At 58.1% G+C, this 21,493-nt stretch overlaps 1 protein-coding gene across 5 annotated transcripts in view; it reads right to left on the minus strand.

Annotated features, from left to right (window-relative positions):
- TTC28 (tetratricopeptide repeat domain 28) overlaps positions 1 to 21,493 on the minus strand; it is a 639,440-nt gene that overhangs the window by 22,933 nt on the left and 595,014 nt on the right. For all 5 annotated transcript variants that reach the window (XM_073886735.1, XM_073886734.1, XM_073886736.1 and 2 more), the window contains 2 exons: positions 20,008 to 20,148; positions 3,989 to 4,133 (listed from right to left, as the gene is read on the minus strand). In XM_073886735.1, the coding sequence (XP_073742836.1) occupies positions 3,989 to 4,133; positions 20,008 to 20,148 (286 nt within the window). The remainder of the gene's footprint in view (positions 1 to 3,988; positions 4,134 to 20,007; positions 20,149 to 21,493) is intronic.

Genomic DNA, 21,493 nt, shown 5'->3' on the forward strand with positions numbered 1-21,493 from the left:
TCTAGGCAATTTCCTACTCTCCATCTGGCTCCTTCATCAGAGCAGCTTCTGGCTTTGGGTGAAGCCCTGTCTGCAAACTGAGGGGGTGATTCGGGACCCGAGTGGGCAAGCGGCTTCCCCTAGAGCAGCCCTGGGGGGCCTCGTCACATCAGATGCGTCTTCTGGAACACAGCTGCTGGCGCGTACTTCTTTGCGATACCCATCCCGCCATGGGGCAAGACTGGCCCAGGTCTGTCCCTTCACCATAGGCAGGGCCCAGAGGCATGGCTTACTGTCCTTTACTCTATTAAAGTGATTAAAAATGAAAGCCAGGGACGCACACAGGGTCCCAGTCCTTTTCACTCGAAACCCTTGCAACTTTTCTTCGGTGACATTTTCTCCTGTGGGTACCAGACAGGACTTGACTTAATGTCTGCTGACGGGTCACATGCAGACGTGGCCAGGCCCTCCTCAAAGACAGCCGGACAGGCTTGCCCCATCCTGACAGCAAAGGACGGCGTGCTTCCAGGAAAGAGCCATGACCATGGCTCCCTGAAGCCAAATTAAATCAAATACTGGTGCAAGCCGACGGTAAAATATTCTTCTGTTCCACTTTTCATACTGTCTGACCTAGTCCCTTAGCCACAGGACTGGGGCTACACAAAGGCACTTGTTCAAATAATTATAAGCCCCACGTGAAGAGGCTAATCGCTTTAGTCTTGAAGTGTCAGGGATTCGTAAGCTTGGACTTTCGGTTTTGATTTGTATTTTCACTGAAAATGTGGTAAAGGGCCTGGCTCTGCCTGGCAGCTGACAGCGCCAGGAGCAGGCGGGTGGGTGGTGTCGTGTCGCCCTCTGGTGGCCTCTGGAGCAGGTGGGGGTGCTGGCCTCGGGCAGCTGGAGGAAGGCTCAGCCTCCTCCCCCTCCAACCTGGCAGCTGACGGGGGCTCCCTGCAGCCCACTCCCCCAAGCACCATCTGTGAGCATCAGACGGCGGGGGGGGCACGCACCCCGCCGCCTCCTCCGCGTCCAGGCCGGTGTGGACCCCGCACACGCCAGCAAGCACTTGTGGAAAGCACGGGTGAAAGTTTCCCGTCAGGCGTTTTCCTGAAACACAGCGGATCGCCTCAGCTAGCCAAGGACAAGCTCGCGCCCTGACCGTTGGCTTTAACGGCCTTCGGAAACTTTCGCTCTGTGGCTCGTGTGAGGCAGCCACGCTCGTTCAGTGTTCGGACACCTCGGTCACAAGAGAGGAGAGCTGAACTCTCAGGAACTCAGGACACGCTTTCAAACTACAGGGCTGCACCCCAGAGGGCGGGCGCGTGGGGCCCCGGACGTCGGTCCCTACAGCGCAGCTCCCGAACCGCGCGCTCTGGGGCACCGGCAGCCAGGCTGGCGGCGGGACGCCCCCTTCCCTGGGCAGGTCACCTCAGGAAGGCTGACTTCGTCCCCTGCTCTCCCTTGTCTAGGGCCGTCACTCTTCCCCTGCCCAGCAGCCCTGGAGGGACACAGATGTCTAGGCATGAGCCGCCACTACTCCCACTGGCACATTTTTACTCTTTAAGTCACAGGGGCAAGTCCGCAGGGAGAAAAGACACAGTGCAGATTTTATAAACCCGCAGACTCCCTGACAAGGATGACTCGAGGCTGCAGCAGCTTCTCCCCCGGGGCGAGGAGCCGGGAGCCCTGGATGGAGGGAGGGAGGGCCGCTTCTCCCCGCCCCCCAGCTTTGGACCACGTATCATCCCATAAACTTCACCGAGTGTCGGCAGGTACCAGGCCCCGTGCCAGGGGCTAGGGGACGCAGAGATGAGGGACCGTGCTTGCCTTTAGGGAGGCACTTGTTCAAATAATTACAAGCCCCATGTGAACTGGGGGTGTGATTCGGGACCCGAGTGGGCGAGCGGCTTCCCCTAGAGCAGCTGAGGGGTGGGGTGGGGTGGGCAGCAAGGGACAGGAGGTGAGGCACGCCAAGAGCCAAGTTCTGAGTCCAGTGAGGTAGCGGGTGCCAGAAAAGACATGGGGCATAGAGGGGACCCAGTGCCAGGGAGGGGGAGGAAGCCTGGAGGGCAGTGGGGGGAGAGGGCAAGGAAGGCTTCTAAGAGGAGGGGACACTCGAGCCAGAGAGAGGGGAGCAGCTTGCCGGCTCCAGATGCCCTGAACCTCCAAGGACACGCTGCTCCCAGCCCGTCTCCAGCTCTGCCCTCTGCGCCCTGTCCCTCCTCGCCGGCCCCACCAGCCCATTCCACATGCACGGAGCAAGTCATCTGGGACCCGGACACAAAAGAGGAAGTGCAAAGGGCCCCCAGAAGTCCCGAGTGAGTGAAAAAAATGGAAGGTCCAAACAGCCCCTCTCACCAGTGCCCCTCCTGCTGCTGCCGCTGCCCTACGTGCTCCTCACACGCCTTGAAGCCCAACCCTGCTCAGACCTGACATGCTCTGCGGTGTCGTCCCATTTTCTAACGAGGACACAGGGACTCAAGGAGGAGAAATCACTTGGCCAAGGTCACCCAGCCAGGGAGGTCACCCAGCCAGGGAGGTCCGGACTGCCAGCCCCCAGAGCTCTGGGCTTCCCACCACCCCCGGGCTCCCTGAGCGAGGGAGGTCCGCAGGGCCTGGCAGGCAGGCAGCCTCCTGAGCGATACTGGGCAGGGCTGGCACATCCTTGGCTGGCCAGTGCATTTCCAGGGGATGAAGGAATCGCTGTCAAGGTGGGGTTTCCTGAGGACGCACTTCATCTCTGCCAGCTGGCTGAAGCGGAGGGGCGAGCTGCCAAGGGGCCACCCAAACAGACAAAACTCCCACGTGGCTGCAGACAGCCGCGAGGACACGCGGGCCTGCCGCCTGCTCTCCAAGGACTCGTCAGTCACGCCCTCCCCGCCTGAGAGCCAGGCCCCCATGAGTGCAGGCACCTGGGCTTTCCTTGGGGTCTGCTATGGGCTGAATGCTGGTGTCCCCCCAAATCCACATGCTGAAGCCCTAACCCCCAGTGGGATGGTATTCGGAGGTGGGGCCTTTGGGAGATAATTTGGTTTAGATGAGGTCACGAGGACAGTACCCCCATGATGGAGCTAGCGCCCTTAGAAGACGGGGACAGACCAGAGCCCCCATGAGAGGACGCGGTGAGAAGGGGGCTGTGTGCAGCCAGAGGAGGGCCTTCGCCAAGCTACTGAATATGCTGGCACCCTCACCCGGGAATTCGAGCCTCGGAGCCATGAGAAATAAATGCCTGTTGTCTAAACGGCCCAGTTCACGGTCTTTTGCTACTGCAGCCAGAGCTGACTAATACACAGAAGGCATCTGAACAGGCTCACCATTCAGATTCCTAAGATCCCTGAGCCCTTTGGTCTCCCCCACCCAGTGGGAGCGCCATGTCTGGATGGAAGGACGGTGTGCAAAGTCCAGAGCCACAGACACCCGTCAGGTGCCGTTCTCAACCTTCTAGAGAAATTCCAAGTGAAAGAGGGTCTTTGACGTCAGACACTGTGATGGAGTCCACGGCTCCTGACAGTGGCAGAGGCCGAGGGATCTGTTCTCAGCAGAAAGCACAGCCCTGGTGTGACCCCCGAATGAGAGGTGGGAGATGGGGATGCCTTCCCAGCAGGATGAGGCAGAGCCGTGGGCACAGCCCCCTTCCCTTCTGCTCGGGGCCCATGCGGATGGCGTGGTTCCTGCTGACAACTGGGGAGATGGGCCCAACCCCATGCCTCCCTCGACCCCAAAGTCTGACGAGAAGACGGGAGGAGGGCAGCGGAGGCCAGATCCGCCGGGCTGCAAAGGAGCAGTGCCAGGATTTAAGCTGGCAGCCTGAACCCGGGGCCTCACCCACTAACCAGCAGCCAACCTGACCAAGCAGCTGGAGAGAGAGGGTGTGTTCTGGAAAGCCCCGGCTTGTCTCGGGAGCCCATTTTGTACCTAAGGGGCACATGTGGGCACTGAGCGGGAAACGATGTGTCCCGACGCCTCGAAGCCTCTGGGCCCCACCGGAGCGGGGAGGTGAGGCACTTACCCCTTCCATGGGCGCTATGAGCAGGTCGTACAGAGCACGGAGCGGGGGCCTGGCGAACGAGCTCTGCCTCCTGGCCAGAGAGGAGGTCCCGTCCTTGATGGGCGACATGGTGTTGCTGCCCAAGCTCGTCATGCTCTGGCAGCTCCTGGGGAGAGAAGGGCCAAGGGAGTCAGCGGGGCCCACGCAGGGCCGGCAGGGCTGGCGGGGCCGCACTGCTCACTCCTGAGCACTCCAGGTCCTGGAAAAGGCAGGTCAGAGGCCGCACAGCAGGGCCCAGCCCGGCCTCCCTCCTGGCTTTGCCTTCCTCACCTTCCTTTCAGGTAATTTTCACAGAACAGTGAGCACTGACAGAAACCGCAGGGCAAACCAGCTGTCCACAACAGCTTACATTTCTATGGAGTTTTTCTGCATAATCAGATGTCCCAAAGTGCTGTTCAAAGGGTTTAATTACATCCTTGTGTGAAGCGATTGTGTGTAGGCAAATGTGAGGACCATGAGAATCAGCGGCAGCCCCCGGGGCGGCTGGAGCGGACAGTGCCCCCAGGCCAACTGCTCCCTGGGCAGGAGCCCGGCCCAGACCAGGGGTGTGCCGGCCCCAACCCGGGGCCCAGGTCAGCGGCCCAGCGCCACACCAGGCCCTGCAGGCCTCCTGGCCCGGCAGCCCCCGTACAGTGCGCCTGCAGACTTTGGCTTTGCGTTTTAGCTTCCGCTCGGGTGTTGCCAGGCGGTTTTATCAGTACAGATGGCATTCTCGATCCCAAGGACCCCGAGTTTCACACTCCCGACACAGGACAAGAACATTCATTCCCTTAGCGTTTCCCGGAGTGCCTGGGGCAGCTCAGTCGGTTGCGCGTCCGACTCTTCGTTGCGGCTCAGGTCACGATAGTGGGGTGGTGGGATTGAGCCCCGCGTCAGGCTCCATGCTCACGAGGAATCTGCTTGGGATTCTCCCTCTGCCCCTCCCCCTGCGCTCTCTCTCTCTCTCAAATAAATAAGTAAATAAAATCTTGTAAAAAAAAGAAGAAGAAAGAATGTTTCCTGGCCACAGTTTACCTGCCAGGCCCTGCTGTCAGCTCGGGGGCCTACAGAGGTCACCCAGCACAGGTGGGCACAAGAGACAACAGGCAGGGAAACACACCTGTTTCCACGAAGGGACCAGGCTATCCCCCACCCGTCCCTCTGAACCTGCCCCGCAGCCTGGCCGCTGTGGCCTCAGCACAGCGGGACGTTCTCTGCACGACTGCTGGACCGTCAGTGGTCTCTTAACCTTGACTCAGACACTATGCCCATTTTTGGAGTTTCTGCTGCATCCTCAAGGACCCTTAAAGGGAAAGACCAGGTCTTCTATGAGATGCCTCCAAGCTTCGGTAAATACTTTGGGCTGCTGGTGGTGGCAGAGCTTGAGTGTTTCCTGAGAAAAGACCAGAAGGCAGCTTTCCCTCCTGGGCCTGGCCAGGATCTGCGACTATCTAAAGAAATGATTGGAAAGATCCATCTGTGTTTTCCAGGTACGGTTTCTGCCCCCTGGCTTCCCCCCCACTCTTCTCAGCGTTCTCAGCAACGTCCCCCTTGACCTCAATTCCAGGGCCCGCCAAGCCAAGCCAGGAGCGCCCTCGGCAGCCACTGCAAGAGAAGGAAGAGCAGAGGACTTGGAGGCCTGGAGCCAGCTCGCGTCTGCGCCTCTGTCTCGCTCGCTCAGGCAATGTGTCATTGCAAGTGACTGGGGCTGTGGCGTGTCTTTGCCATCAGAGCCAGTGAAGCACAGATCGCCCTGGAGTGACATTGAGAGGCACACTGAATTCCACAGAACACGCTGCAAAGAGCAATACTCCCCTGAAGGAGAGTTGCTCTCCAGCGGGGAGGCTTTGGCGGGACATGCAGTGTCTGTCACAGGCCTATGTGCATGCGCATCCTCGGCAGACAGAGCTCCCCGCACCGCCATCGGGTCAGCGGGACAAGGCAGCAACAGGACCGCTCAGCGCCCTCTCCCCGAAAGCCTCCCTTTCCACCCCCTAGACAGGTGTCTGCCTGGATGGTGGGCTTGTAACCCTGCGGGAGGCACCTGAGTCTGATTAATCCAGCTGCAGGTGTCCAGAGGGAGTGCCACGTTCCCCAGACAACGCTGTGGCCACAGGTGCTCACCGTGACTGGCGGGGCACTCCACAAAGCCCAAGGCTCAGAACTTAAAAGCTTCTTCTGGAGAAAGAGAGCCCAGGCCCCCATGAGCTCCCCTTTGGGGTCCCCGGAGACCAGCATAATCCAAGCTGCACAGGGGATTCCTTCCAGCTGACTCAAAGCATATTACTCATGCCAAGCACTTTGCACCCCATGCTGGGCCAGTCTGACTCCTCCCTGGTGAGTGGAGTCCCAAGGGTACAGGACATCAGATTGGGTGAGCCCCGGAGGCCTGAGCAGGGCACACTGCTGGCACAGTGAGGTGCTCAAACATAGTTTCTGAAGTGGCCAAAGAAGTGCCTGGGAAGGAACATGTGTGGAGGGAGCTAGAGGGCTGGGGAGGTATCTGGGGGCAGACCCGCTGGGTGCTAATCCCAGCCTGGGGCTCTAGGCCTTGCTTTCTGCACCTGCACAAAGGGGAAATGCTGTCCACAGGCACAAAGCGTCAGGAATGGAGAAACGGCTGCAAAGCATCCAGCACTGAAAGTCATTGGGAGTCTCAGCTGATGGGACAGTGAGTGAGACAAAGGCCTGGGCAGGGGGGGGGGGGGGGACACAGGCTGGGATTCCAGAGCGCAAGCGCAGAACGCCATGGTGTCTTTTTATTGAAACCCACGAAGTTCCAGAGGCATCTAAAGGGCCCACCAACATTAACCTATTCCATATGTGGCCCTGCCCAGGATGGGGCAGGCCTGCGGGGTCCTTGCACCGGGCTGTGAGGAAAGGGGATGGCTCCAGCAGAGGTCTGGGGACACCAAGTCACAAGACGCTGACCAATCGCTGGTCAGGCAGAGCCAAGGGAGGGCTTTCTGGGAGAGGGCCTTTTGATGTGGGCACCACCATCCAGAGTTAGCCTGCCCGTGGACAAAGTGGAGAAGGCCATTCCAAGCTGAGGGAACAATGTGGGGAAGGGCACAGATGTTGGGTGATAGAGACTGGAGTGCCTGGGGCGGTGACTGTGGGGGACAAGCATGCCATGTGGGCATGGGGCTCTGGGATTGTGCTGTGGGGAGGCCAGGCACCTCCTTAAGCATCCGGCTTGCCTGAACAGGAAGCTCCTCTCCCAGGCTAATTCCTTCCCTGGCCCGATCAGAGGAGGGCCGTCTGCAATCTACACCCTTCCCTGAGAACTTTACCACTAGTCTCCAGGGCTGGGCTTGGCAGAACAGCCGTGATCAGGTTGTGTGACACCCCACCCTCACCCCTGGCCAGCCTGATGGAGAGCCCGTCAGATGCCTTTGACCAGGGCTGGTAAATAGACAGTCAATAGAGGAACCTGTTTGCTTTGAACAGGTTTCCTGGGATACCCTCTCTGAGCATCTGTGGCCAGGTAATGCAGACTCTTCAAGAGCCAGGACCTGGGCACCCCAGGTCACGCAAACCCACCAGGGGCGAGGCCCCACGTTCAAGCCTCAGCTAAAACTCCTGCCTCTGGGCACCTGACTTTGTCCCGTTCTCTCGCCGGCTGTCAAGCCCACCCGCACATCATCGACACCTGCTGATTTCCACCCCTGGACGCCACGTGAGTGCAGTCTCTCAGACTCTTACCTTAGTTCCTCGAGAGCTCTGGCAGGTCACAGATGAACCATCTCTGGAGCAAGAGCTCCCGGGCCCTGACCCCAGCTACCCCAGCCCAGGCGGGCCCACCTGGACCCGGACACATGGCGTCTTGCACTGGTCAGCCAGGAAGCCCCAGAGATCAAGCCTCTGATCTGTGCTTCTGTTCAGGGGAGGGCACCTATCCCTACAGATGCCATTATCAGAGTAAAAACAAAAGCCCAGAAAATACTCCATTCATGTTTAAACAAAAACCAAACAACCTGAAACCATGATCCGAAGTTGCAGTCAATCCGTGCAGCTCCCTTTGCCTGAACGAGAGGCATCAGTTGCTGGCAGCCGAGCCTACCTCCGCAGCGGCCTCCCACATCTCCGGCGGTGGCTTGCCTGCACGGGCAGCCCGGGCGCCTGGCCGGGCCTGGCCACCGGACCACGGGCCCAGGGGGAGAGAGCTGGAGGCGTGGTAAACCAAGGCCAGGAGCCATTGAGGATTCGTGCGGCCCCAGGGCCCTCCTGAGGTGCGGGCCTGGGGAGGGTCTTGGGCCAGGACCCTTGTCCCACTGGGGTGGCCGGTGGCCCCTCCCCGGTCATTAGGTGCCACAGCCGTCCTGTGCAGACTGCAACCCACGGGCTCCCTTTCATGTGTTGCACTGACAGTGACCTACCACAGCTATTTACTGGGCTACGTTTGCCTAGACATCTGCATAAAGATATTCAACAACAGCAAACAGCCAAGCAGTTGGCTCCTTAGCCCTGAGCCTGGGAATGCAGTGGACCTCCCAGCTGCTGTCACCTACCGGCCCTGGAACTCTGGCCAGCATGTCATTCTTCTACTCCCCTCTCGTCCTTGCTTGTAAAACGAAAGGGTTGGACTAACGTCCTTGCAGGTCTCTTGCAGCTTTTTTTTTTTTTTTAAGATTTTATTTATTTATTTGAGAGAGAGTGAGCAGGGAGACAGGCAGAGGGAAAGAGAGAGGATCCTCAAGCAGACTCCCTGTTGAGCACAGAACCTGACAAAGGGCTTGATCCCAGGACTCTGGGATCATGACCTGCGCCAAAGGCAGATGCTTAACTAATTGAGCCCCCCAGGCGCCCGGTCTCTTAACATTTTAATAAATTAAAAGTCTACTCACTCTAGAAAACCGTTGAGACTCTTTTGACCCCTGTGCGGACTGCCAGACACTGCCCCAGCCCCCAGAGCCAAAAGCTCGGCAGCACCCCCTGTGCGCCCTGTGTGAGCGCAGCTTTCAAGTCATCTGCCCTGGACAGTGGGCACCGCGGATACACGCCCCACGGAGAGGATCAGAGTCACGGCCAAATGACAGCAGGTCCCCCGGGCTCTGAGCCCCAGCCGGCAGTGGGTGGCAGGCGTGAACAGGTGTGTGGGATGAGGAGCCCCAGCTGTCCTCCTTGCAGGAACACCTGCGTCCTTCCTGGTGCAGCCACCACGCTGTGAAGGAATGGCCACAGGGTGGGCTGGGGATCCTCCATGGTGGGAACTCGGTGACTGTGCCGCTTCGCCTTCTGCGGGGACTTTCAGCCTGGCTGGCTTCTCTCTGCCTCGGAAATCTGACTCGAAGACAGAGAAGGTTGCCTTCCACTTATCAGAACGGGAGCACTGACAGAGGTGCAGATGCTTGCCACGTGGCAGGAGGGTGAGCCACAGGAGGGGCGCATCTAGGCCCCTGCCAGGCCTGCCGTATCCACACTCCCCACTCAGGGCCCTGCGAGGCATGGTTGTTCCTCCTTTACAGATAAGGAACTAAGGCTCCAAGAAAGTAAGAGAGCTGTACAAGGCCAAAGAGCAGGGCAGGAGCCAGGCAGGCCTCCCACCTGGCATGGGAGTGGTTTTCACGCACCCTCCCTGCCTTCAGGACACGCTGAAGGACCTGTCTACCTGCACCTGCCTCCGACCCCTGCCCACCCTGCTGCTGGTTCCATACAGGTGGAGCTGACCTTGGGCAGCCTCTCCGGGGAGCTGCTCTGCTTCCAGCTTTCTGGAAGCAACCCAGCTGCTAGGATTCATCACTGCACCACTGCACAGCGCCAGCAGGTGGCACTGGCCCCCTTTCCTCAAGGCCTGTCTGTTTATTGCTAGGGACCCCGTGGGGCTAATTGACAGCCTAGCTCTCGGCAGAGATTTTCTCACACCACACCATCTTTATTAGCTCATTCCTCAGATGATTTTTATTAATTTACTTCTGGAGAAATATTCGTTTTCTCCACTGCATGACTGTCTGGGTGGTAGTGGGGGAAGGAGAGGGAACAAGTCCGGGTCCGGGGAGGAGGGAGGCCGGCAGGCAGGGCGGAAGCTGCTCGGCCTCTGCAGGAACAGAATGCGGAGCCGGAGTGGATGCTGGATGCGTGAAGCGCTACCGAGGAGGGCAGAGGCATCAGGGTGTAGTTTATGTCTCTGGAATGATGACAAACACCAGGCGGCCTGGGCGGCACTGGCTGCTCATGAATCTCCCTTCGGGAATGAAGAGATCTATTCCCCAAGCAGGGTGATTTATAACTGGGATGGGACTGCAGAGGACCCCGGGTGCTTGGTCTCGCTCGGGCTCACACACACCGACACGGCCGGTGCTGTGGCTGTCTGGGCTGGGTGTGTGTGCCTGCAGGGTGGGAGCCAGCCCAGCCCCAGGGGAGGCGGTGGGGGACTGCACGCCTACAAGTCCCCAGCCAAACTGCAGCTCCGCGTGGGCAGCACGCCAGTCGCCCCTCCCATCAGGGCTCCGTTGGAGGGGGGGGTTAGGTCACTGTGCACACAGCTGAGCATGCTAAGCACCCCACCCCACCCCTGCTGTTTTCTCATACCTTCACATTCAAAGATGGAGAGCAGAACGAGCAGGTGGACACAAGGGAGCAGGGGCCCGACTCTCCCTCGGGAGAGACTACAGAGAGGCCCCGCTCAAACCCGACCACTCCAGGCATGGTCAGAGCCACGGGGCCTTGAGGTTCTGTCCCCCCATCTCTGCGGTGTGGAGAGAGGAGCCAGTGATCCAGAGCGCAGTACAGCCGAAGCACTGGGAGGAACCAGAGCTTCAGAGGTTCAGGCTGGCTTTGGCTTTCCCCTACGCACACCTGGACCCAGCGACAAGCAGCCCTTCAAGGGGCAGACCTTGACAGACTGTGAACAGGACTCCCTGATATGGGGAGGAGGCAGGAGCCCCAGCAGAGCACCGGGAAGCAGCTAGGAAAGGTGCCACTGCATGAAAATGCCAAGGGCCCAACCTGCCAGAGGAAGGAACTAGTTTGCTGAGGCTCTGCTCCTCGGGGTGCTGGGGAAAATGGCTGTTCCACTTACTGGGAGCTCCTCCCACCCCTGGGCAGCCCACCTGCGGTGACCGCAGAGACTCCTTAGTGAAGGGGGAGACTTGGTGCTTGTCCTCTGGGAGCTTACAATCTCCTGAGGGCGGAGCAAGGCCTGAGACAGTCCCAAGTGTGCGCGCACACATGGCCTTGAAGCTTGAAGGCAGGCAGGAAGGCTGAGGCAGACTTGGAGTGTGTTCTCTTTTCCCATCTCTCTCCCGGGGCCTACCCTTCCAGGCACGCGGGGTCTTCCTGTCTCTCTGGGTGTGGGGCTCCGGAGCTGAGCCGGAGTGCTCGCCATGGGGCACACCCAGCCATGACATCTTTAGGACCACCAGGAAGGAGGGGAAGGGAGGGGAGGGGAGGGGGGACGGAAGTCACCCCTATGGGACATCTTCTGGGGTGGTTAGATCTAGGCTGCGACCGTGCATAGGTCATGGGAATCCTCAACACAAGGCGGGTCTCCCCCAGCAGGCCCAGCCCCTCCACTGTTACAGAGGAGCGCGGGGATTAAGCTTCCTGCCTCAGGCCATGAGGTCCAGGCAGGGCCCTGATCCTCAGGACAGTCAAGCAACAGGAAGCCTGCAGCCTGTGGGGGAGGTGGGGGTGGGGTGGGGGTGGGCTGTGTTCTCCAGGGAGCCAGAAGCCTAGTGCTGTTTTGATCTTGGGCCCCGAACCCTCATCTGGAGTGCACCCTCTCCCCCAGGATGGCAGACACCGCACGGGCCGCCAGTCTCCAAGCAGGACCTTGTCTCCTGGTCAGGGCCGTGCTGGGGGGAAGGGAGGAGGCTGCTCCCCACAGTGGGGAGCTCGCTCTAAATGTGGCTGCTTCTCAGCTGTATTCCTGACTCGGCTCCTCACCTTCTCAGGGTGTCTCGGGCAGCTCAGCCTCTGCTCTCACAGCCTCAGGGCTGAGCCAGGCTGCCTGTCCTGGGCCTGAGGGAGCCCCACCTCTGCTCCTCTCTTGCCCCTCCACCTTGGTCAGCAGGGTCTTCCTCCTCACGGCTGAACCCTGCTCTTGGGCGAGCCCCCACCACACAGCTGAGCCCTTTGCTTCCTTCCTCCCTGCCCTCAGTCCTGCCCAGGATGCTTCAAAATCCCCTCCAGGGCTCCGAACTCTGAACCAAGTCTTCTGAGGGATTGGAGCTGGCCTGAGATTTGAACAAGTACCCGGGGTTGAAGGTACCTGTGGAAAAATTAACTGGCAAATCCATTATATTTAAGTAGCCAGAGATGCCTCAATTCAATTTAAAAAGAACTCTGATACCATTCACTGACTCTCTGCTGAACATCCTCACACGAAGGGTTGTCTCCTCTGGGAGATGAAGGCTGTCAGACGCATTTTAAGTACTTCTTCTATAAGCTATTGGCGCTTTCTGCCGGCTCACCTCCTTAATTACCAAGTGCCTGGCTTGCCGGGTCTGGCTCCCTCCTCGGGAGAAGAGCCACGAAGCTGGGTGGCATCAGGCAGGGACCCCTGCTTTTCCAGCAATGCTGGCTCCTCTTTAGCCTGAGGAGCACGTGGGGCTGCACGTGGCTTCTTGCCTCTTGCTCTTGGCAATGTCCTGTAATGTTCGGCTTGTCGGCAGGTTGGTGGCTGAGGTGAAGGGCTGTGGCACAAACCTCCACCGAGAGAAGTCACAGCCCCTGCCCTCTCGGGGCTCTGCTGTGGCCATCTGCTCCTTGCTGTAACGTGCGTGAGGCTCCACGGCCAAACCTGCAGACTGCTGCCTTGGGAAAACTTGATGCGCAGGCCAGTCTTGCACGGGCGTTACCTCCGGACTACGCTCAGGAGCTGGGACAGATGGCCCAAGCCAGGCATCAGTGGGGGACAGGCTTATCATGTACGCAGGGATGGAGAGAAGAAACGATGATCCTGGGGTGGCCTGTCTAGCTAATGCATGTCCAGCAATGCAGGAAAACCCCCTTCCACAGGGCCTTGCCCCTGTACGTAATTTGTGAGTCAAACACATCTGCCTGCCTCCCTTGCACCCAACAAGCCTGCACAGTCTCACCAACTGGCTCATAAAGAACCTCCAAAGCTGTATTAGTGTTGTCCAGAGACAGAAATTACCACCTCAGGAGGTAGTGAGCTCCCTGTTGAATCCCTCCCCTTCCTGGAGGGATTCAAGCAAAGGCTGTGATCATTTGGCAGGGGTGTTAGACGGGTAGGGATCTGGGGGCCAGAGCACTGTCTTTGGAGAGCTGGATCCTAATCCTGGCTCTGTCACTGACTAGCTGTGACCCTGGGCAACAAGTCTCAGGACCCGAATCCGTAAGAGAGGGTTGCAATTGTTTCCCTCATGGCTGTTGAAGGGACTGGCTAAGATAATACATGGAAAGCGCTTGGCACAGTGCTGGGTTCTCAGAAAGTAATCAGTAGACATTCACCACTATCATCATCATCATCAGTGCCATTGCTGTTAATGTCTGTCTCAGTCCTGGCCAGCAGGCCTTTCCTTCCTCCCTCCTTCCTCCGCTGCCTCCTTCCTCCCTCCCTCCCTTCCCTCATGAATCAACAAGTACCTGCACCCACTCAACACAAGGTATGTGGCGAGGTGCCCTGTAGGACACAGAGAGAAATCTGGCGTGATGCAGCCTTGGAGGAGGGTGCAGCCTGGGACAGGTTAGGGCATGGATACATGTAACTAAAATGCAAGGCGAAAGGCGGTGGCTCCTTTCTCGACAGATAGAGTGCCAGATAGAATTTCACGGAAGGAGAAAAGTATTCCCAGTTAGGGCAATCCAAGATGGGTTTGTGAAAGGGGCGGCTGGAGACGGACCCCAGGGGAAAGCCCTTCCTGGCTGTGTCTGGCGCCCAAGCCAAGGCCCTGAGGAGGGAAAGGACAGAGCGTAAGGGAGAATGCAATGGGAAGTGGGAATGGTGGCAGGGCCAGGCCGTGGGGACTCGAACATCGAGCTCTGCCACTTCACCTTGGGCCCCTGAGTGAAAGGGTGATTGATCAGAATGGCGCCCCAGCCAGAGCGGGACAGCGAAGTCCGGTGGCCTGCAGCCCAGGTGGGTGGTGAGGACAGCAGCGTGGGCGATGAGGCTCAGCTGGTGGGGGGCCAAGCCCAGCTGTGCGCTGACAAGGTGAGAAACTCGAGCCACGAACTTTGCTGAGTGTCAGTGACCTTGCAAGCGTGCTCCCAGGATCCCACTAAATGGCCATGTCAAGGGAACAGTGAGTCTGAATGGCCATGTCGAAGGGTCGTGGCAGTGGGAATGGACAGAGGGATGGAGCCCAGAAATGTTGCAGGGTGACCTGGCAGGTCTCGGCAGTGACTTGCATTTGGGAAGAGATCACCAGGGGTGGAGGTGGCCTAGTGGTTACGGGGAACGCAGGAGGAGCTGTGGGGCGGGCTCAGCCTCAGTGCCCATTAGAACTGCACGGGGTGTGGGCTTCAGGCAAAGGCGGAGCAGCACCTCAGCTGCTGAGGACTTTGCTAAAAGGTAGACTGTGAGTTGGCAAGTCCAGGTCAGGGCTGGGGCCAGGCAGACATCAGCTGGGCTGACCTCTCTGCTTGGGCTGGTGCTAAACGGCACACGTTCCGTATATAAATTTTACTCCCTCTCTTCTACCTTTATTTTCCTTCTATCTTGATTTTCTCATCCATTTATTTCTCTTTTATATGATCTGGTAGCATTTGTATGTTTTGGTCAACTGTCTTAAATAAGTTCTGGAACAAGAAAGTGAATAAGTAAACAAGTGGTAAAGAAAACATTATTTATAAATTATCTTGTGCCTTATAATATATATTGGTAAGCTTAATAGTTAGGGGCAACCTGTGGGAAATCCTTTTCAATCCTGAATAAACTTGTCACTACTCAACAGACATGAATTTATAATGACTCCTGATAGAGCATTCCTACCATCACACTGCACCTCAGAGAAGCACAGATGGGGTGGGGGTGGGGCGGTGGGGGTGGGGCGCCAGTGTTAACCTGGCAGATGCCTTGAGGCGGCGCACTGGGACAGGCAGGGGCCCTGAGGAGGGCTGGCTGGTGTACCTACTGATCAGTCAGATGCCAGGACAGGGGCTCCTGCCTGAGGCCCGGGGCCTGGACCCACCTGTGGAAGGAACAGCTGTTGGCAGGAAGGCCCCTGCCCAGAACTGCCCCCTGTGCGGGGGATGCAGGTGGGCTGACCCAGGTCGGGGTTGGGGAGAATGCTCAGCCTTCTTGTTGGTGCCATCAGGAGAGCAGGACAGAGTCCTGGCTCAGAGCCACATGGGCACCACCAAAGAGCAGAGGACAGGGCTCGCAGGAGAGCAGCCAGAAGCTGAGCGAGGAACCTTGAGGCTCAAGTCCAGGGCTGTGGCTATAACAGACATTTAGTTGGGTTACCATTCTGCATTTATTCAAAGTCTTTCTGGTATTTGGTGGCCAGAGAGAGGCTGTAAGGGGAGGCAGCACTGAACTATCCAATCAGGTTCTGGGGTAGAGAGCTGATTCCTGCACCACCCCCCCAAAAGGGCTTTGGTACCATAGAAACCTCAGACCTAGGGGCACCTGGGTGGCTCAGGTCATGATCTCAGGGTCCTGGGATCAAGCCCTGCATTGGGCTCCTTGCTCAGCGGGAACCCTGCTTGAGGATTCTTTCTCTCCCTCTCGATCTGCTCGCACACACACTCTCTCTCAGAAAAGTAAATAAATCTTAAGAAAAGAAAAGAAGAAACCTCAGACCCAGGTGGGGAGAGAAACTGCTTACTACACTGTTTATCCATCACCACATGGATGGCATCCTCATAACTCCCATTATTACCCCCATTTTCCAGATGAAATAATAAAAGGCTCAAGGTCACCCACTAATGGAAGGTCCCAAATCCAGGTCTGCCTGCAAGGCCCCCCTCACTATGTGCCACACCACAGAACACTGCCTAGCCCTATGAACAAAGGCGTGGCCAGGGTGCCGTCCGTGTAGGACCGCCGGTCTAGTGCGGACGTGTGTGGCATTCCTGCAGGCTGCTTCGGGGTGGCGCCAGAGGCAGGTGCAATTTGGATGTTTATAAAGAACCGCAACCATGCGTCTGTGTAACACATGCGTCCGTGCAGACACACGCATGACACAAATGCAGAGACGGTCACAGGTTTGCAGGGTTTCCGGCAGACTGACGGGGCTGACCTTGTGCAGTGAGCTTTACTTCTCTGCAGTCACTGCTCTTCCCTATGCCTCCAGGAATCTGGGGAGAAGTGGTCCCCAGTCTCCTCTGCCGTGCCCCCCTCATCCTGCCTCGCCTCCCCCGAAGGCCAGGCTTTTGCTCACGGATTTGGGAGGGCACGGCAGGCTCTGGAACACTCCTCCCTCCCCGCTGCCTAGGTCTGACTCTCTAGGGTGAGGGGCGGGGGTGGGGAGGGAATCAGGAGCTTCCGAGGCCCCTCCGTTTGACTCCCTGGAGGGACACACGAGCAAGCACTTCTGAGGGCCCTGCGGGAGCTTCCCGCTGCCATCTCCAACACGGGGCAACCAGATCTGGGGGGCAGCCTCCCCGTCCTGCCACATCCTGCACGTCCTGTAACTCTCCTTGCTGAGTCCCTCTGCCTGGGAAGCAGCCCCTCCGGTGTGGAAGCAGCACGTGGCTGAGCCCATGGGATGCACCCATCCAGAAAGGCCCCTGTGGGAGCCACACTAGACATGGATGTGCAGGCCACACTGTGGCCCGCCCACTCTCCCCTGGGCCCTCCTTTAGGCTCTCCTCTACCTGCCCCCTAGTCACAGGAGGCTGCTTTCCACGGGATGGTGATGCCTCCTCCTCTCTTGGGGGACTCCCACCAGGCCCCAAGTCTCACTTGCCAATTCCCCCAAAGTCTTCTTTGAGATGTGGCAGGTGCATGGCTGGGATGCTAGAGGTGGCAGAGACCTGAGGGAGGGCGCTGGTCCCTCGTGGCACCTCTCTTTAGAATGAGGACACTTAACACTTCTTCATCCTCTCTGTAGGCTCTAGCCACTCATTTCTGGGCACAGGGAAGGCCCTCTGCATACCGTGTCATACACACAGCTGGACATGTGGAAAAAACAAGGCCTAGCGTGCGTATTGCGTCAGTGGTAGCAACAGAGACGTGAAAATTTCTCTGGGATACTGGTCCTGACTGATGCTGGATGGGAGCACCGTCAAGGCCATGGCACCGCCTTGGGACCCTGAATCCAGGATGCAGTTCGAAGCCATCCCATTCTCCTCTCTCCTGTAGCAATTGTGACCTGACGGGCCCCAGGCTCAGCCGCGCGTGCGCACAGCACCCCCCCCCCAACGGGCACAGGCCCTCCAGCCCTCAGCAGGACTTGGAAGCATTCTGCAGGATGCGGGCCGGGGGCTAAACAAGGGAAGAGTCCTTGTTTTTCCTCAGTAGCGGCACCTGCCCAGTGCTCGTGTAAATGTGTTTTCCACCACAGGGCACAGGCAGAAAGAAAACCAGTGGTTGTGGAGACCTCCGAATCAAAGACAGAACAAAGAGCAAGGCCAGGGTGGCAAGAGAGAAGACTCTAAGGCCAGGTCTCACCAGCTGTGGCAGCCTCCTTGCCAGACTGGTCCAGCAAACCGCCCCAGAACAAGAAGGCCAAAGAACTCTGGAAGCCCTTAGTCAATAGCGGGAGGCTGAAGACAAGCCCCTTCTCAGCCATTGCTGGTCAGGGACAAGGCACCTCACCTCCTCGAGGAGGTCGCTAGACATGGAAGGGGCAGAGAGGGAGGCCTGGGAGCCCAGGGCAGGGCAGTGCACCTGGCAGCCCTGGGGGTGCGGGGGACGTGGGAAGGCACAGGCTGGCGGGGCAGCTGGCAGGTATGGCCTGCAGTCAGCTCTTGTATCTGCTGCTGCGCAGGTCTCCAGCCCCCGGCCCGTGTGTGCCCCTCAGCTGTGACATGCAGGCCTGCACTTTGCTAGCTGACGAGGACACCTTTGCCTCTGTGGTCCCTCCTGAAGCTCTGCTGCCCTCAGATGGAAGCCAGAACCTTCTTCCTGGGTTCATCGGGAAGCGGCAGAGAGCACTTGGCATGGCAAACTGTCCGGGGCCTTATGGGCTCACTGTGTTGAAGCTGAAGAAACACAGGCTGTTTCCCCCATACAGTCTGCCCTCAGAAGCCTCTAGAAGGTAAAGATTGGAAGTGTCTGTGGATGCTGCTGAGGGAGCTAAGTGCAGAGCAGGGGGCAGCAAGGCCCAGGCTCCCCACCCAGCCCCAAGGCTGGCCCAGTCCTCAGCTGAGATTGCATTGTTTAAATGAACCCACCAATTAATCCATAGTACTGTGCTCATCAGACCTATGTCAGAGCAGATGTGAAGGACGAAAACCATTTTCCCAAAATGAGCAGCTCCATGATCTGAAAGTCACACCAGCTCCCACCCAGGGATGATGAGCTAGAATCCCAGACATACCCGCTTTGACCCTTTTCTTACCATATGCCCAAAGCCCTGGAGGGGTTTGACTGGCTGCCAGCAGGCCTGTGATCAGGAGGGCCACGGAGGCCTCATGGCCTGTCTTTAGCCTTCTCTCATGTGAAAGACAGGAGGTGGGGTCGGAAGAAGAGCAGGTGAGGCCACACGCTAGGTGGTGAACACCCGCCGCATACAAATGTCATCCCTTCCCAAGTTTATGCACCCACATTACCTGAAGAATTCAAGTTTAGCACTGTCCTTCCCACTTTACTCAAAACAGTAGAAAGCTACCATGTGTGCAATGCGTTCTATGCATTAGGAAGCCTGTCAGTGTGTTATTTATACGTAAGCCCCTTTAATCCCCATAGTAAGGGAAAACTGCAAGCTAGGAAGCTTGTCCCCATTTCAGCAACAAGGAGACAGGCTGACAGCTCACTAAGCTGGCAAGCAACACAGTCAGACCCTGAGCCCCCCGCACTGTGGTTCCCAACCACGCCGGTGGCTCCTGCAGTCAAGAGTCACCTGCTCAACAGGCCGAGACGCTGGAGGAGGAGGACATGATCCCAGGACTGGGGCTCCCCCACTGGGCCACGTTCCCCCACGAAACTAACAGCCATGCAAGACACGTGGGAAGCAGAGGAGACGAAGGAGGACCTGGAGATGAACCAACATGAAGTTGTAGTCTCCTCCAGCCAAGCTGCCAACTCCCACATCCCTGGCCCCTGGCTCCCACCCGTTCAGCTTGGCCCTGGGAAAGTAAACACACATTTGTCACCCAGACAGCACAGTAAGGAGAGGAAATGGGCCTGCAGTAGGAGCAGACAGGGCACCCTGTGCCCCACAGAGCAGGGCTGCCAGGCAGAGGCTGCCTCCACCCAGAGCACAGTCACTTCCCTCCTGTGTTCCAGGCTCTACCTGCTGCCCTTCAAAGTCAAGGCCATGGCAGGGACCTGAGAATCTGGGACGTCTTTCTGGAAAGTTCTAAATGTGACTCCTGGGTTGTGGCCAGGCAACCCAATGAAAGTGGGACAGGTGTCCCTCAACCCCAACTGCCTGCCCCCTTTATCTGGACACCGCTCAGCTATCACCCCTGATAAAAGGATATAGGGGTATACTGGTTGGCAATTTCAACCTGGACCCATCTTAAAGCCATGAAGGTTTATTTGGTCAAGTAATAGGGAGATTGGGTCTCAGGGTGGATGGGTGGACTTGGGTCTGGACAAGTCCTCCCTCCAGGAAGGCTGGCACCCCTTCTCTCCCTGGCCTTCCTGGTCGCTGACCGAAGCGGGCAAAGGAATAGGTAGAAGCCCTCTCTCTGGCTTCTGCCTGCTGCTTGGGAAGCCGGCTCTCGGGCTACATGAAGAGGCAGCCAGCCAGCCCCTGGACCTCTCATCCCAGGCGAACACAGATGGTCACATCAAGCCTGTCACTCTTTTCTCTCTTGACCCAGAGGTGCCGCCGTGGTGCTGAGGCCCTAATGAGCGTGGGGCTGTGGAAGCGTCACACTCCTGCAAATTCCTGGCCGGCGGCCCCAGCAGCTGGAAGGAGTGCCAGCTGGAAGCATATTATCCTACAGCCGGCCTGGGAGCTGGAGCCTGCACATACCTGTTGAAGAGGTTGTTGCGGCGAACCATCCGCAGAAAGCCAGTCGGGTCGGTAACGGAGTTGAGCTTGTTGTTCATCTCTTCGAACTGCTGGTCCATGATGTCTCCAGCTTCACTCTCCGTCTCACTGCTGGCACAGGCCCTGCAAGGGAAACCGCAGAGTGAGACAATGGGAGAGAGGAAGCGCTCAGCCACGCGAGTCTGCCCTGAGGTGCGGTGCCACTCCCCCGCCAGGCAGACCCCTGCTACAGAGTGCCTCCCTGAGGCCGGTGTCCACCCTGCACCCTCTCTGGTGGCCCTGCGGCCTCCTCCCTCCTCCGTCAAGTGCTTCTCAAGAGGCACTCTGGTTGGCGGTTTCTGGTGGTCGCCCCCACTCGGCCGTGAGCCCCCTACAGTCAGTGCTGTGCCTGAACCAGGGTCACACCCCAGCATCTCACCTAATGACACACAGTAGGTGCTCAACAGTGTGTGCTGGGCTGACTGGGTGCTCTTCCCAGAGCAGAGCTCGGAGCACATTCCAGTCCAGTCCGTTCCAGAAACGGTAACTAAGCCCCTAGCACAGGCGTAGCACCAGACTGGGCCTTGGGAACACCTGGCCTAAAAGGCAATTTCCACACGAGGAGACAGATGTGCCCACGAGTGGCCACAGTGCCAGGCGGAGAGAGCACTGTCTGAAATGTGGGCAGAAGCCTTGCCGACAGGAGCCCATTTTCCAAGCTCACCAGGAGGATGTTACAATTTTCAGATTAATAAATTCATATTTCCCTGATGACAGACTGTAACAGAACATCTACAATGGGTTTTAAATAAACAGAAATACCCAGGAGTGCCTTGATTCACCAGCATGATTAAAATGACAAAAGGCTTGTTAACCGTCAAAGCCAAGCACTTGTGGCCCAAGAGGACCCCTGCGGTGGTGAAGTGTCCGAGGGAGCACTGCCCACCTGTGGCCACCCCCCTTCCAGTTGTTCCCACACCTCACCATGCCCCGAGGCTGGCACAGGCAGCGCCGGGCCCTGCCTCAGCGCCGGGCCCTGCCTCCCTTCAGCATGCTGGTTACGCTCAGACTTCATGGAAATGCTGTGACATCCAGGCCACAGCCAGCTCTCAGCCCTCACTGACTCTGTCTATAGTTTCCTGATGACTAAGAACTAGTGTGGGAGAGTGGTGAGCACCAGGGCCCCAGAGGAAGAAGACGGACTCAACACGCAAACCACTCAATGCTGAAGAAGTGGGCTCTGGAGAGGGAAGGACTTGCCGGCACCCTGAGCGAACAGGCTCTGCGCATCAAGAGGTGGGTTTAACGTGAACATGACCTGCTTCAAACAGACAGGCTGGCGAACCTGGGACATCAGAGGGTCGCAGAGGAAGGGGAATAAGCCCCTCACTAGGCTGTTACGGAGCCAAATGATACACAGTATGCGAAGCTGCCTGAAAAACTTGAACGCTCTGTGTGGATGTCAAACCTGCTGTCACGGGCCACCTCG

This window comes from Callorhinus ursinus, unplaced genomic scaffold (assembly GCF_003265705.2).
Source record: "Callorhinus ursinus isolate GAN/ISIS: 27379988/994484 unplaced genomic scaffold, GSC_fseal_2.0 scaffold72, whole genome shotgun sequence".
Taxonomy (NCBI): domain Eukaryota; kingdom Metazoa; phylum Chordata; class Mammalia; order Carnivora; family Otariidae; genus Callorhinus; species Callorhinus ursinus.